The sequence below is a fragment of the Spodoptera frugiperda genome, chromosome 13, assembly GCF_023101765.2.
Source record: "Spodoptera frugiperda isolate SF20-4 chromosome 13, AGI-APGP_CSIRO_Sfru_2.0, whole genome shotgun sequence".
NCBI classification, from domain to species: Eukaryota; Metazoa; Arthropoda; class Insecta; order Lepidoptera; family Noctuidae; genus Spodoptera; species Spodoptera frugiperda.
The window spans coordinates 473,226-490,609 of record NC_064224.1 but is presented as its reverse complement, the minus strand read 5'-3'; the positions used below and the strand labels follow the sequence as shown (position 1 = coordinate 490,609).

The following is a 17,384-nucleotide window of genomic DNA, read 5'->3' as shown; positions in this document are numbered from 1 at the left end:
CTTACAATAGTGACCGGTTTTCTTAAAGGAATCTATGAAAGAAACTATTTTTAGTCACTATAGAAATTGCTTAAATAGGTGACCTAGTTTGGCCGTTGAATTAAACTAATTTTGTTGTCATAGAAGGTAATAAATGATACTAAAAATATTTGTATAGAGAACCTAGCCAATAGCAGCGCGACAGACGCCGTATCGCCTTACCTCTAGAATAGCTTGAAACTAGTTGAGTTCCTCGTCAAACAGTTAGGTGAGTAAGCCGAAGAACATAATAATTAAGACACCGAAAGCCACAGCCAAAAGCATCTACCAACACCTGAGGAGGATAACGTTAGGGAGGTCGATTTTTTTGAGTAGGATTTAAATTTTTAAGTCTACGCGAGCCTGCTATAATATTTAGATCAAATACTCTTAATCCCGTTTCTCCAAAAGCAAAGAGCCAAGAAAAAGATAAGTCAGAATTGGTAGAACAAACCGAGAAATTAAAATGTGACGACGAAATAAAAAGTGAATATTTGCGTGACTGCTCATAATTTTGCCGTAAAATGTTCGTTTGCTTTAGACAAAACAGCGGTATTACGAGATTTTCTTTTTGCTTGAAAAGTAACAGACGTAGATTAAATAAGTAATGAGGCTGTTTCTGAATCTTATGGTGTATCTCTGCGGTGTGTTCGAATTTTATTTGCTTTTTGATTTGTTTAGTTCTTATTTGTATTTTGTGAAAATTCGTAATTTTTTTAGGGTGGGTAGGGAGGAATCGTCCAATATCTTCTCGGGAGTTTCACTCTTACTGAAAAGCCACCCCGTTCCTACTCCTGCTTACGGGTTTACTGGGGCTTTGGCTCGAAAGCCAGGGCCCCAGTAAACCCGTTAGGTAGTCCAAATTATTAGGGGATCTAACAGTATTTGGATAGTGTCAGTACCGGTAGTGTCTAAGCTTTGATTTGCTAGTAATTATCGATAAAATTCTTGAAAGAAATAAAATGTTAATGTATAAAATGGCGATTCTTATTTTTTCTATATGGGAGACTGTTTTGGACCCGGCTTACACGTGTTACTATAAAGTTTGTTTTTGCGCTATAAATGGGACGCTATAGCACGATCTCGCATAGCGTATTGCTAAGGTTGACCAGGCGCAAAGAAGTGGGACTCCCTCAGGTTTGAGCAGCAGCAGAATGCACATCATCCAGGCAAATCTGCATCGCTCTAAGCTAGCAACCATTGAATTAATACAAGCGGCGGCAAGGAAGGGTATATCATTAGCTCTTGTCCAAGAACCTTATGTAGGTAATACCGGTGAAATGAAACAATACCCTGGCGCAAGAATAATTCAATGCACCATTAATCGACAGAAGCCTGTAAAAGCGGCTGTAATAGTCTTTTCGGATCGGCTGAGGGTTATACACGATCCTCAGTTGGTAACGGAAACCGAAGCAGCCGTACTGGTGACTTCAGGTAGCTTGCAGCTTGGAGTGATATCTGTTTACCTTGAGGGAGATCAGGATATAAATCACAATCTAGTACGTTTAAAGGAATCCATACCAAAATTAAGAACAAAAAACCTCATCGTAGCTGGAGACGTGAATGCCTGGAGCCCTTGGTGGGGTAGCAGCTATGAAAACCAAAGAGGAGCAGACTATAACTCGTTCCTCAACGAGATGGACCTCCACATACTTAATACAGGAGATACACCAACATTTGAAGCACTCAGACGGGACCGATTTTACACAAGTATAGTGGATGTTACAGCCTGCAGTACATCTTTGCTGGCTAGAGTTGAAAATTGGACAGTCGACAGAGGCCTTACAACTTCCGATCACAACGCCATTACCTTTGACTTGCAGTTGCAAAAGGAACTGGAAATTATAAAACCGGTAACAACGCGTATCTATTACACCAAAAAGGCCAACTGGAATCAATTTAAATCTCAATTAAGAACTTCTCTGTCAGAGAAAAAGATAACTCCACAAAAAATCATGAGTGTCCAATCATCTGGGGAACTAGAAACCATGGTCACAGCTTACATCAACGCCATCACAGAAGCATGTGAAAAAGCTATTCCCAAAATAAGGGCGAAGAAAGGGAAATGTAAGCCCCCATGGTGGACAGATTCCCTGGAGGATCTAAAGACTGATGTGCTTCGAAAAAAAAGGAGGATAAGGAACGCAGCTCCCTCTCGCAAACAGTTCGTCATTGACGAATATATACAGGCAAAGGAAGCATACACGTCAAAGGCAGATGAGGAACAAACAAGGAGTTGGAAGGAGTTTTGCACAACGCAAAAGATGGAAAGTATGTGGGACGGAGTGTACAGAATCATCAGGAAAACAACAAAACATCAAGAGGATGCTCTCTTAAGGAACGCTGAAGGAGCAACTCTCAGTCCGGCTAAATCAGCGGAACTGCTGGCGAAAACTTTTTACCCTGATGATTCTGAAAATACCGATGATTCCCACCATGCTGCCCTTCGAAAACTAGCGGATGGGAGGAACCTTGACGAAATAACGGAGCTTTCGGAGAATGATCCTCTCTTTTCTCAGGCTGAGGTGGATTTAGTGCTTAATGCACTAAACTGTAAAAAAGCCCCAGGAGCTGACGGCCTGACGGCTGACATTTGCACAGCAGCTATCCAGTGTGAAAGGGAGCTGTTCCTAGCCATAGCCAACACATGCTTGGAACGAGCACACTTCCCAACACAATGGAAATCTGCGCACGTCATAATACTCCGGAAGCCAGGCAAGGAAGACTACACCCATCCAAAGTCATACAGACCAATAGGACTCCTATCCGTATTTGGCAAAATAGTGGAGAAATTGATGATAGGGAGAATTCAGTGGCACATCTTTCCAACTCTGCATAAAAACCAGTATGGTTTCCTTCCTCAACGAGGAACAGAAGATGCTCTCTATGATCTGGTGGAACGAGTTAAAACCGAGTTCGATTCCAAAAACATCGTTATATTGGTATCGCTAGACATAGAGGGTGCATTTGATAACGCCTGGTGGCCTTCTTTAAAACAACAATTAATAGCCAGGAAGTGTCCTAGGAACCTGTACGCCCTGGTAGACTCCTACCTCAGTGAACGTAAGATCAAGGTTAATTATGCCGGAGCTAGCAGCGAAAAGGGGACGAACAAAGGTTGCGTCCAAGGGTCGGTGGGGGGACCAACCTTCTGGAATCTTATCCTTGATTCGTTGCTTCACAGACTCAGCAGTGAGGGGGTTTATTGCCAGGCGTTCGCGGACGACGTGGTTCTCCTGTTCTCAAGCCATAAGGTAAGCGTCTTGGAGCAGTCTGTAAACAGTACCTTGGAAATAGTAACGGCCTGGGGGGCTAGTAACAAGCTTAAATTCGGGGCAAGCAAAACCAACGCGATGCTGCTGACAAGAAAGCTCGCTTTTAGCCCTCCAGACCTTTACATGTCGGGCACCAGGCTAAACTTAGTGGACCAGATAAAGCTCTTGGGCCTTACCATAGATAGAAAACTAACTTTTAAACCCCATATATCCGAAACGTGTAAAAAAGCTGCAGATATTTACAAACAGCTAGCACGCGCGGCAAAAGTGACATGGGGACTAAATGGCGAGATAACGAGAACAATCTACGTCGCGGTCATTGAGCCGATTGTGCTTTACGCTGCGAATGTATGGGCCCCAGTAACCGAGCTGGAGTTGATTAAAAAACAACTAAATGCTCTCCAGAGGGGATTCGCACAAAAGATCTGTAGAGCTTATCGCACAGTGTCGCTCACGTCAGCAACGGTATTGTCAGGTACAATCCCACTCGACTTAAGAGTTCAGGAGAGTGCTAGTTTGTATCGAACAAAAAGAGGATTCTCTCATGACTACCTACCACCCGGGAAGGAGCTCGAGAGGGATGTCCCTTACCTGGACCAGCCACATCCCTCAAAACTAATCTCAATAAATTATGAGCTCCTGGAGAATGATGACTCGGGATCCTCTCTCATCGGTGAAATTGCCGGCCCTCATATTTACACAGATGGCAGCAAAATTGATGGGGGTGTCGGGTCCGCCCTGACTTGGTGGGAGGGGGGGCGCGAGTCAGCGTTTTCCAAATTTAGTCTGGACTCTTCCTGCACAGTCTTTCAATCCGAACTGTATGCGCTGAATAGAGCCACCAAAATGGCAGAAGACAATAGAGAGAGTAGAGTAAATATTATGAGTGACTCTAGATCCTCACTCGATGTCTTAAAAAATCCCAGGGTGACCCATCAGTTGGCCAAAGGCATAAAACAGTGTATTGAAAACATCAGGGAGCAGGGGAGAGAGGTTCGATTTTACTGGTTAAGAGCCCATGTTGGAACGGCTGGAAACGAGAGAGCAGACGAACTAGCCAAAGCCGCTGCTAAAACAAAAGATAACACCACGGCAGACTACTGTAAAGTACCCATGTCCTATGTCAAAAAGAAAATAAGAGATGAGACCATCCGAAAGTGGCAGGACAGGTATACCACCTCCACTACTGGGCAGGTCACGAAGTCGTTTCTCCCGAATGTCAATGAGGCATATCGTTTAGTGAGATCGACAAAATTGACACCTGCCCAAGTACAAGCGTTGACTGGACATGGAGGGATCGCTGAGTACCTGCATCGGTTCAAATTGAAAGAAAGTGCAGGTTGCGAATGCGATTCAACTATCAGTGAGTCTGTATGGCACATTATTCTCGACTGTCCTCGTTTTCTGGCCGCCAGAACCAACCTAGAACATCAGATCGATGCAAACTTGGATGCCTCTAAACTGAGCTCTATCCTAACTGACGACACTAAAAGACCGCACTTCCTGGAATACATAGATATCATCTTTCGCAGGGCGGCTGAAAGAAACAGCACGCTAAAAAACAGAAACCCAGCAACAACCAACCTGGACAGTCAAACAAGTTCGACCACGGCAGTATCCGGGATTTCCCGTGCAACGATAACCGATCTGCCTACAATTGGTGAACGGCAAATTCTCCTTCATGGGGAACACGGTGCCAAGGGTATACGGATTCGGGGAGTTGCCTTGTTTATGAGTACCGGTAGCGAAAGACTGGGGATCGCCTTCTGCAATACCGCACATCAGAAATGGCTAACAATCTCGCCAGGCCTTGCCTCCCTTCTGAATGGCAGCACTTTTAAAACAAGCATGAGGCGCAGAGTTTTCGAAGCACTGCCAGAAATAAAACTGGTGGGTCAAAGCTGTCGACTGTTGCGAACGCGCAACAAAACAATAGCAATGTTTTCCGGCGTTGACGCGATGACCTGCTTCGAACAGGCATGTAAGGTGTTGTCCGGTATAGGCAAGTGGGGTCAAGTAGAGGGCGTACAGTCAAGGGTTATCAGCGTGGATGCTGCAGTGGTGGCTTCCGAGAAGGGAAAGATAGCGGATCTCATGGGCTGTGTTCAGGCTTCCGAATATCATGAAGTCATCGTTTATGAGGCTAGGGGTGAAGACCTTAGCTTCCTCAGAAAACCAGTCCAGGATCCGCCAAGCGTTGGTTCCCTAAGTGGTTCGGAGCGTTTGCAGCAAAGGCATTTGGAACAGAGTGCTCTGCAACAACAGCAACGAAACGCTGAAAGACAACATAAGGAACGAGCCTCGCGAAGTAACCTGTGGGCAATAACATCAGCCATATGTACGGCTGCGGGCATTATTTCATCACCTTTCAGAAGGGGAGCGTCCGGATCCGCTCACGGGGGAAGTCACGTTGCTCAAGCACATTCTACTCAATCCAGGTCACCACCAACAAGAGCTGCAATGGGTCATGTCTGTCCACCGAAGCTTCGCCATGTTGCCACACCTAGGGACCATATCATAAACGCTTTCCTCGAGTTTGTCGCAGTAATAGAAGCAACAAAGCAAGTAAATCAACGCACTTGCAAAACGATCCTGCAGGCTTACCTGCAGGGTAACGAGCTCATACTGAATGATAGACTCGAGGCAGCGGAAGCAGTCATATACGACAACAGTACGTCGAAAGTATTGAGAGGAGCTTCGATAAGTCGTAGTATGGCAGCTTACAACGCTACCGCAGGATTTGTGTCTCTAGACGAGAAGGAGTCGGATCAACGCGGAGTTGTGAAATTTAGGACTCCTCCCGAAGACTCCTTAGTGGTGGTTGCTAGGTGCACCAGGATAATGCTGGACGATGGGATTCTGAAAATGGCAAAATCCATTTCTGAATCTGGACCGGAAGGCGTTCTCTTTGGGGGTTGGGACACCCCGACGTTTCACTGGACAAATGGTGTACCAGGATGCGGCAAAACTACCTGGATAATCGACCAATTCGAAGCGGAAAGAGATTTAATCGTCACCACAACAACTGAAGCGGCAAATGACTTAAGAGACAAACTATCCTGCCGAATCGGGGGGATGGTCAAATCAAAGGTCCGAACAATGGCATCCATTTTGGTGAATGGATTCAAAGAGCAAGAGAGCTGCCATCGAATGATGGTAGATGAGGCTCTCATGAATCACTTTGGGGCCATTGTGATGGCAGCTAGAATAACTCAGGCTAAAGAAGTCCTGCTGATTGGTGACGTGAATCAACTTCCCTTCATTGACCGCGACAACCTCTTCCCCCTCATTTACACCCGCCCTACGCACATCGTGGCTATAAGCCGGGAACTTCTCTGCACTCACAGAAACCCAATGGACGTAGCATATGCTCTTGGTGCTGTGTACTGTGGTATTTACTCGGCTAGGTCGAATGTGAGATCCCTTGACTTAAAAAGTTTCTCAGGAACGCAGATCCCAAAATCTTCGCCGAACACGTTATACCTAGTACATACCCAGGCAGAAAAGGAATCCCTAAAAAACCAGGGATACGGTTCAGGTGCGGGATCACGCGTACTCACGGTACACGAGGCCCAGGGGCTATCGTGCGCGGCAGTGGTAGTTGTGAACACAGCGCAGAGGAAACAGCGGATACACGACAGCGTACCGCATGCCGTCGTAGCTATATCTCGTCACACTGACAGCTGTGTTTACTACACGGATGTCAGTGACGACGCGATCAGCAAATTCATCAGACGAGCGGCGGGTGAGAGTGAGCAGGGGATCCTGGACTACAATCTTAAAATGGCAATCAGGAATAGGGACGCGACGGTTGTCGGCGCTCTTTTGGGCGGGGAGGGCTCGCTCTAGGCTTGAGCTGTGTTGCTGGGACGATGACATTATCGTGTTTATTAAAACTGCCTCAATGTTATGTTATTGCAGACACTAAGAGTGTAATAACATAATATCAAGGTAAACATTAACTTAACTACTTTGTGTGTGTTTGTGTTGCAAATCAACGTAATTATTATAAAATTATTAATTATATTTATATTGATATTGAGTAAAATCTCTAACAATAATTATTGTAGATGTAACTCTACTTATAAGACTGACAAATTGCACTGGCACTGCTGGAATCAGCTTACTGCCGCGTGAGCGGAGACGTCATGCATTCCTAAATGCTCTACAGTTGGTGGCGATGTGGGTTGGGTCGCTCCGTTCCCTACAAAATGGTCGATCGGACCGATTGCTGGCCCACAAGTCATGCTCGTGAACGGGTGCCTTCTGCTGGAGCAGGTCGGCTCGCTCACCGTGCTGGTGGGTTGATCCTGCAGGTCCAGTGTAATGCAAGTAATGTTATAAGATCTTATGTATTGTATAATGAATAGTGTTGTTGTAGCATGTAACATTATTGTCATAAGTTTTAGTATTAGTATAATTATAGAAAATTGAATAACAAGGGCACGGACTCGAGTCCGTGGAGATTGAACTATATTACATTAAAAAAAAAAAAAAAAAAGTTTGTTTTTAGCTCATGTTATAAACCTACTACTAGTTGCTATCAAATGTTGATGTAAGATTTGCTTACTCGATACACGACTTAGAAACGTAGTTTCTTTGTCTACCTATCAAAGTTTGAAACAAACACATTATTCAACAAATTAAACAGTACCATTTCAGATTCATACAGCATTACTATTCTGTAATACACAAACTACTACAGTCCAAATGTAATCTTCCTTCCAAGTACATCATTTATCATCCTTACCTTTATCTCGCTCGTTCTATCTCCGTTTCACTGACAATCCGACCGCCAACAAACGCGGCGTACTTCAATGTCTCTTTAAATCTGCACATTATTATTTAGAATTTACAAACTCTTTAACATAAGACATTTCAATTTCAATGAAATGTTTTCATACATTTTCTTCTTCAGCGTCACCTCTTGAAACTTTTGTATCGAAATTTCATTGCGCATCTTCGATCGTTCTCATTTATTCATTGTTTGTTGAAGTTTGCCCGTTCGTTCCGTTTAGGTCATCGTTGTTCTGTAACAAGAGAGTTTTTGGTTAATTAATTGGTTATTTGTAATTTACTGTTCCATTGTCTTATTCATTGGTATTCACTGGAATAGCTGTCGTTATTGATAATTGTTATTATGTCTATGTTCAATTTCTTTTTGTTCTTATAATAACTATCGTGAGACATTAGTATGTCTCACTAAATTAACTAAAGGACGCGCACGCTGCTTATGATGAAGAGTCCCTCTGTGACTTGAAACTAAAATAACAATATACGAGTAAACCGTTTTTTAGTTAATTATTTTTATTGTTGAGTGATATAATGAACAGCGCAGTATTTGGGTGATCAGCTTATGAACAATTCTCGTGAATGCTAGGGCAAAAGAATCGTAACGTTTTTTTTTTTGATGTTTCATGGTGGTAATCTAGTTTAGACTCATTAATTTTTTGAGATAAGGTTGAAAATTATTTTGATCGTATTTTAACACACATTTATCTTTATTCTTTTGGATTTCAAAATTATTCAAATACTTCAACTTCGACTTAGATGCAATGTAATTACTAGAAAAGGAAAAATCATTTTATTATAAAATCGATTCAACGGATTACCATTTATTTTGCATTACAAAATCCGATTTGATTCGAAGAAGACGATTGTGAATAAAATTTTGAAAAAATCGTGATAAAAATAAAATTTATTTTTTCACATTCATTTCTTGTCGTTTATTCAAATCTGTCATTTGTTATTCTTGTAGAGAAATGGTAATCGTCTAGATTTTATTCTGGAGAAATAGAAAAGAACAAATTGGTCTGCGATTGTATTTTCTTTTTGTTTTATAAAAATTGTAACGTAGGTTAGGTTATTTACTGTTGACAGGCAATTATTTTTCTTTTACGAGTAAATTGACCTCGATTAACTACACATTTTATAGAGACTAGACAGTGGTGCTTTCTGATAAAATTGAACCTATTAAGTAACTAAAGGGTTTGTTTTTGAAGGGGTAAAATCATCCAATGACTTCTCTCACCTTGAGCGAGGCGAGAGAGAGTGTCAGACTCTTACTGACTAAAAACCACCCCGTTCCTACTCCAGTTCTTCGAGCTGGAGTTCCATTAGCCTTCTAGATAGTCCTTAACACCCAAAGGGTTAAGATATCAAACCGTTTTATGCAGAGGAGGGGAAAAGGTATCATCATCATCATCATCAGCCGAGAGACGTCCACTGCTGAACAAAGGCCTCCCCCTTGGTCCTCCACGTATAAAAAAACAAATAGGTATAGTACACGAAATTTAAGTAATTTGTTAGCTTTCCATCAGAGGTCGGCAGAAGTGAGTTGTCTGTTCTATTTGAAACTTTCTCTTTTATTTTTGTTTTATCCCTTTTGTCGAACTGATTCCAATTGAATTGTCAATTTAAAAGTTTATTTGAATCTATTAAAACTTTAGCAAAAATGAAACTACCAAATAAATATTATTTGAATTCATTTGAACTTTATCAAAATAGGAATGTTTGCTCAAACATTGTCATGTTTTCATAGAATAATTTATCAAATCCCCTTTTATAACTTATGACCCGTAAAATGCGTAAGTATTATAGTGATAACAAGCCAATAACTTTTCGATTTAAAATAATATTTTATCAGTTGTTTCCATTCGAATAGTTTTTAACAACTAGGCGATTGGTGTTTGAAAGTTTTTGGTTGTGATTTCACTTCTCAAATAAAATTATCTAAATGTTTTTATTGTCTGATTCCTTTTAGGTACGGGCACTGAGCACTGGTCTAGTCTAAATCTGCGTAATGAGCAAAACTGTTGTGATAATATACCAAAATTATAAACTAAACAGTTTTTTTTACGTTTGTTGGGTCGACGTTTGGCCGCTATCTCGCCTGTTGGTAAGTGATGGTGCGGCCTACGATGGAGCACGTCTGCCCATAAGCAACCCATTGACTTGAGCTTTGAAGACATCCAGGTCATACCCATCAGAAAATATACCGTCTAACATTTCCACTCCCTAGCCGTTCGCACAAGGAAGTAAGAAGCTAAGCGCTTCATGTGAGAGAGTGGGATATCTACCATGAAACGGTGGATTTTTGCCGATTGTTTTGTGGTTCGATGATGGAAAGGACTAGGGGATTCAAGTACTGCAATTTTAAGAAAATATTATGCACCATTTGAATAAATTCAAATATAAGTGAAACCATAAACTAAACCTAGTATTCCGGTAATAAACTTAAACAACATATCCTTTAATGTACCTACCCTAAAATTATGATAGTATGTCTTGTGTGAGAGACATTAGCGAGTTAGGGTTTGTACGGTCTTATCGCGGACAGAGATATCTCACTCAGGACCTAAACTCTACGCAATGTCAGACAGAATTATAATTCTGTTGTTTGTATTTCTGTATGTGGTTTGTGTGTACTATAATTGTACGCCTTGTATTGTTTAAAAAGTTTAAATATATTTGTTCATAATAATACTTGTTTATATTTAGTTTTTAACAAGTGGTTTTATTAGCCTTGCTGCTGATGCCTGATCCGGAGTGACGGATTACCTAGTGGGCTACCGAGACTCGGGCTTGAAAAGAAGGAGTAGAAGCGAGGTGGTTTTTAGCCAGTAAGACCTCCAGCACCTCCATTTCGCCACGCTCTGGGCCGGATAAGTCATTGAATGATTTTCTGCCCTCAAAAAAGCCTATTATAATAAAAAGCTGAGGATATTTCAATGAGCAGAACATGATTCTAAACTCTATTTAAGGTTTTCAACATTATGAAACCATAAAATTCTGTTTAGAAACAAAAAACGATGACCAACATCACTTAGAAGTTTTATATTACAGCAAAGGATTTGTCCTTTTACAATAGGCAAGCGCGTAAGCGTAGTGTAGTGGTTGGATGCGTAGGGCTGAAGATCGAGCTCCGTAGCGTGCCATTGGAGAGACCTATGTCCAGCAGGGGACGAGAACAGGCTAAGGGATATACAGATATTTTATTATAAGATACAATATTGAAATCTTAATAATACTCCACATTAGAATTTTAATCTAAACCTTAATGAATAAAAAATTTTCCAGTCACTTTACGAAGCAGTCAACCAATTTCAAATTTCCACGTTTCACCACAAAATCCTGGAAGTAACTTTACCGCAAGCACATGTTATGATAGTTTTAGAAATTAATTCCAAAACAGTTTGAGCGCTGCACATAAATTTCTATGTTAAACCCTATATTTTGAGAATATTAGCTTCGTATACTACACACCAAATGTTTCATAGCACGTATTCATCTTATATTTTACAAGCCCTGGTCTGATATTGGAGCTTAAACGAGGCTATATTGGACGTTTCAAGCACAATGTCATCAAAAACTGATGTTTTAGCAGTTTCTGGAGCTTAAAATTTTGCTGGTTAGAAACTTGGTTGAGGTTTAATAATAGTTTATTTGAAAGTTCCATGGAACATGGAAGTATAGATATAGTGGTATATATATATTTATTAGGGTTATTGAGCTGTTCAGTCGTTACATAGTATAAAATAAAGTCACTTTCTCTGTCCCTATGTATACTTTGTATGCTTAAATCTCTAAATCTACGCAATAGATTTTGATGCGGTTTTTTAATAGATAGAGTGATTCAAGAGGAAGAACATGTATAATATATCACCATTGCAATCATGTGAAGCTGTGGCGGGTCGCTAGTTAAAACTATAACATTAAAGGATGGAGTAATACCAGTAGGTAGTTTATATAATTTCTTCAGAAAAGTCTATAGTCTCTTATAAATAAAATCTGAAGTAATGTTATCAATTCTAGACTTAAAAACAGTTGGAACGTTATCAGAGAACATTGAGAAACGAAATATGATTTAGTAACTACTAATCACACCAAAGAAGCAAGTGATAATTTTGATAAAATCTCGTTTCTCAGTTTTCATGTCACTACCAACTACTTCAACACAAACTAAATTCCCCAAACCAATTAGAATACAAAACGGAATCCAATACGCTAAACAAAATATTCCATTCCCGAAACACAGTAGCGACAAATAAAAAAAATATATAGAAGTACATAGTTAAGTTATCTAAGCCGATCCATTAAGCCAAGTGATTTATAACTTAATCTTCTGATGCTACACGATACTGTGTTAGGGTCATGTCACACAGTAACGACATGGCTGCGACACGGTGTATTTTGCTTTGAAAACTACCCAAAAAGGCTGTAAGTGCGCTGTCAACCCGCAGACCGCGCGATTACAGCCCTTTTATTGACCTTATGAAATATGCCATATATACCTACAATATAAGATTTAATGTTAAAATTTTAAAGACAAGAAAATAGTTGGTGCCTTGTCGTTACCACATGCGATAATTATTAATTATTGAAGTCCAAACACATTTAAGAAGCACGCCTCCGGCTCGGTTTAAGCACGGTGTTGTTTCAAATTGTGGCTACCGCTAGCTGCCAGCGTGCTTGCTGTCGCACTGAGGTGCAAGTTCATAGTCCGTGCACAGACGGTGAGCGACGGCGATGTTGTTTCGCTTGCGCCTGGTGGGCGGCTCGCCTCCGGCTTGCTGTCGACTAGCTATAAGCACGTGCTTGCACGTGAAGCGCGTGCAAGTACAATTTACCTCAAGTACAAATTAAGAGGACCGCTGCGCTGGCCACCCGCCATCGGTTTTTTTGTATTGACATCATAAAATATATCCTACACATAAGATTTAACGTCCAATTTTAATGAAAATAAAATAGCTGGGTTATACCAATGCTGTTACTGTATACGATGACTATTAGACGTCTGTAATTTATTACTAAATTTAGCTGAAAAGAAAAAAAAACTGGACTAAAATCGTTTAACAGGGAACGATAAATTTGTCAAGAACCTGTGCGTATATATGGAGCGATTAGTTGTACTATATTTTTGGTGTGTAATGCTTTTTATTTGATGACAGGATGGACTAGGTATTTAGTTTTAAATGTCAAGTCTTTTAACGCTTTGAAAATATTATATGAGGATAAAAAAATATTTTTTTCTTTCGGTTGTGTAAATCTTTAATTTTTATTGAGTTATTACAGATTACACTTATAAGTGTAGTACTTTACTCTACTGTAATTGAATGCATACTTTGGTTCAATTTCCATTTCCTTGCTCTCAATATCCCTAATGCGACAGGGCGAGGTTATACAATCATTACAATGAAAGGAGTTATTATAATGATAGAAATCTTCCCTAAAATACATGTTTATAGCAAATAAGATTAAAATTACTTTTCTCTAATGTATTTGATGAATTGTTAATTAGGTGTTTAATCAAAGAATCTAAAGCAATTTCCTAGTGAAGCGTGTACGTGACATAATTTTTAATACAACCAGATTTAATAACAAAATCATAATAACACTAATAACAACAACTTTCTAACGAATTTAAGTAAAACGAATTTCCATTAAAGTTTTTCGATAAAAATTCCCTGATAAAATCTTACTTAATTAAATTCAGCAACCGTCCCGAATCCCGAGAAAACGCTTGCAATAAAAGAAAAACTCCTTACTCCGCTCGATATTCTAACGAGACAAACAAAGAGCCTCGTCAACAACAATATAAGAGCAATTTATTAACCTACGAGTCCACTACAGAAACAAGAAAAACAAACTTCTGTAATAATCTGCAGAGAATAATTGAACTTCTTAACAAGAAGTTTGTGGACCAAATTTCATAACTTCGTCTCGTACTGATAAAGAACAAATTCGCTTGGAAAGGTTACACATACGTGCCATTTTCGGAGTCACTCCCTTGGGGACCATAGCTTGTCTGCTAAACGTCTATTTTAGTTCAAGGACGACTCGATCATTATGGAAAGTAGACATGCACTGTGCTCGGTCAGATTTTATTTTTAGTTTAAGTTAATTGAGTACCTATTTGGCTAACGTTAATTTTTCTTTAAAAAGATTTAGTTAAATCAGCTGGGAATAAGTTTGTTAACTAAGATAAAAATATGAGTGAAAGTACTGATGAGGGAAAGTACTTTTTATGGTAATGCTTCCTAATTCTACAGCATGGAGATCACTCATATGATTTAAATGAAACTACAGGTAGTACTCGTCCGCACAAGTATTATACAACAAACCCCGAAAAAAGTCATTACATATTTCAGTTTTTGTCCATCCCCATTGGGGATGGACATACGGCAGGGCCGTATTTGTAAAGAGTGTTCAAATTAGCTCAAAGAGAATGATGATGCATGTTTCAGCTTAGTCACAGGGCCTATTTCGCTCGGTAACAAATATAGTTTAAATTAAGTCATAAGAGGTTTCACCATAGGGTATATGACATCCCACAAAAACATTTCATGTTAAATGTTGCCAAGACGAGACCATATAGCTCGCACTGTCAAGTAATCAGATGTGTAGAGCCAAGTTTCTAACCCTATACTTTTGAACTGGCGAGTCGGCCGCACGGACTTTTTGCTATTCGTCATATGGGCTTGAGCTTAAAAATCTATTCAATCTTCTAAACTCTTTCCGTGCGGCCAACTCGCCAGTTCAAAAGTATAGGGTTAGAAACTTGGCTCTACACGGGATCTGATTACTTTTTGACAGTGCGAGCTATATGGTCTCGTCTTGGCAACATTTAACATGAAATGTTTTTGTGGGATTTCATTTCTTTTTGTAGGTTGCTTATGATAGAAAGATAAAATGAGCGACAAATTCACCTACTAAACTACTAAATTTATAAGATAATTGAAAACGTAATCCTAATACTTTTTATCAATGAAAATTAAAACACTAGTATCTAAACCTTTACCTACTAAACTACTAACAATTAAATATTAGGCAAATGGTTTTTTTCTCCGCGATAGCAAACTTTTAAATCACCGAAGTATTCCGAAAACTTTTCATTCAACGAGACAACCGTCAACGACGTCTGCCCTCGCGCGTCTGCCCGCGTTCGGGTGCCGCGCTCGCTGACGGGCCGATTATTTTTAGCTACTGCGCGGGGACGAGGGGGCAGGCGGCGGGCGTTGGCGCATACTATACTTACGATGCTTATGTTCAATATAGTTGATTAATAAACACTTACCGAAGTGAAGTGCATTCTAAGTACTTATGGGTAGGATAATGTTTTGATTTGATGAAAAGTTTGTGTTCTATGTACTTGTGTAACAGATCTTAAAGGAAATAGGGAATAAGTTTCTATTTCAGATTTTTACCCCTCCGTTCAACCTCTAGCGTCAAAAGTTGCGGAAGTCTCGAACAAACTTACACCCCCTACCAAGTTTTAGGATTTTTTTGTTGTTTGGGTACAATACTAGAAACCAAATTTCAGTTTTCTAACTTCAGGAAGTACCTTAAGAATTTTGTTGATCTAGTGAGTGAGTGAGTGAGTGAGTGACGAAATCGGGGTATTTTAGATATCAATAAAGTATAAGAGCTATGCATTGAAACTTTAGAGGTTTATTAAGATACTGAATTATGTCTTGAAAATTTTGTTTATCTGGTAAACCCAAACTCAAGTTATGAAGGTTCAAAAATACGACAAAGCGCTTCGAGAAAAGGTAGGTAGTGCCCTTGCGCTTCGCTTGGCTCGTCTTGGCGGGGGCACTACCGTGCCCCCAGATAAATAACAGTTCTACAAAACTAACGTCCACTCAGAAAAATCCTAGGACGAATACTACGTTCTTTGGTAGAAAACCTTTTTAGATAGACGTCTGAATCTAAAGCCCAATCTCCTAATATTACATCTCTATTTTCATCTAAACAAAGACTAAAATGGCTGGTCAACCGAGTTCATGCTATAATTTCAGAATATTTAAAACCACATAAAACAGTCCAACATGAGTTACGTGGGTGCTAACTGGTATAGGAACTGTACAATATAGAACAAAACATTATGGACAGGAAAAGCCTATTAAAACTTATGCGGTAGGTCACCCAGTTGTATAGGGATTTGTGGGTACTGGAAGAGGACCTCTGTTGTTTTTTTTTTTATAAGGACATAGATATTCTATGTACAGTATGATTAAGTGTGCTTTAACACGAATGGGCCGGCTCGACCGGAGTGATACCACGGCCTCACGGAAAAGCGACGTGAAATAACGCTTGCGTTGCGTTATGTGTAAGTGAGGTTATAGGAGGCCCAATTACTCCTCTTCCCAATCTTTCCAATTTCTTCAACAACCCTAAAATTCTGAACTCCCAAAAAGTCAGCAACGGACTTGTGGTGACGCTTCTGTATTGCGGGTGTCCATGGGCGATGTTTCTGAGAAGGGAGGATTAATTATAAAATTCAAACAAATAGTCTTATGCAGCGGTTGCCCATTTAGTCCAGCGGTAGTAACGGATATTGATCTAAATGAAAACTAAATACCTGATTAGAAAAAAAAATCAATACAAATAAATAATTCTCAGGAGCCACATCTAGTACAACATAGTTCACAAACAATACCCGAGCGCCGGACACGCCGTAATATTTAATTTCCTTTGATATTTCGTCCAATCGAAACTTATTGTTGAAATGACGGGGAAATTATAAAAATATGGTCATTTTGACTAGTATCATAATATGATTAGGTATAATGACTTATAAATCTCTATTGTAAAATGTTAGGTAATTATCGATAAATTACCTAGATAACTAATACCTAGATGACTGCCTTGTTGGTCGAGTGGTCACAAATGCGACTCTAGAACAAGGAGTCTCGGGTTCGATTCCCGAGTCGGACAAAGTATTACTGGGCTTTTTTCGGTGTTTAGAAAATTTCTCAGTAGTAGCACGGAGTCTGGAATTGTTCCCAGTATATGGCAATAGGGTCATCCCCTAGTACATGGGACTCTAACACAAATGGTGCAAAGTGGGTATACATTTTTAAACGGCATTAGTGCCGTACTGTTCACCTCTGCCTAGCCTTAAGGGGATAAAAGGCGTGATGATACGTAACTAATAGTTCTACTATTTATATATAGCATAGCATATACATATATAGGTATTATATAGCATAGTTCTATTATTAGTTGTATGTCATCAACATATTTCCCTTTGATGTTTCGTAAACATAATGTTTGTTGTTTGTAGATTTATTGTTTGGACTAGAAATC

The 17,384-nt window shown here is 39.9% G+C and overlaps 2 protein-coding genes across 2 annotated transcripts in view; one reads left to right on the top strand and one right to left on the bottom strand.

Moving 5' to 3' along the window:
* LOC118270382 (octopamine receptor beta-2R) overlaps positions 1 to 17,384 on the bottom strand; it is a 206,815-nt gene that overhangs the window by 12,218 nt on the left and 177,213 nt on the right. Inside the window, exon 5 of the mRNA XM_035585956.2 lies at positions 8,044 to 8,323. The gene's annotated coding sequence lies outside the window, so the exon portion shown is untranslated. The remainder of the gene's footprint in view (positions 1 to 8,043; positions 8,324 to 17,384) is intronic.
* LOC126911310 (uncharacterized) lies at positions 1,085 to 7,142 on the top strand. Its single transcript, XM_050697907.1, has one exon. The coding sequence runs from the start codon at positions 1,173 to 1,175 to the stop codon at positions 7,140 to 7,142; it is 5,970 nt and encodes a 1,989-aa protein (XP_050553864.1). The 5' UTR covers positions 1,085 to 1,172.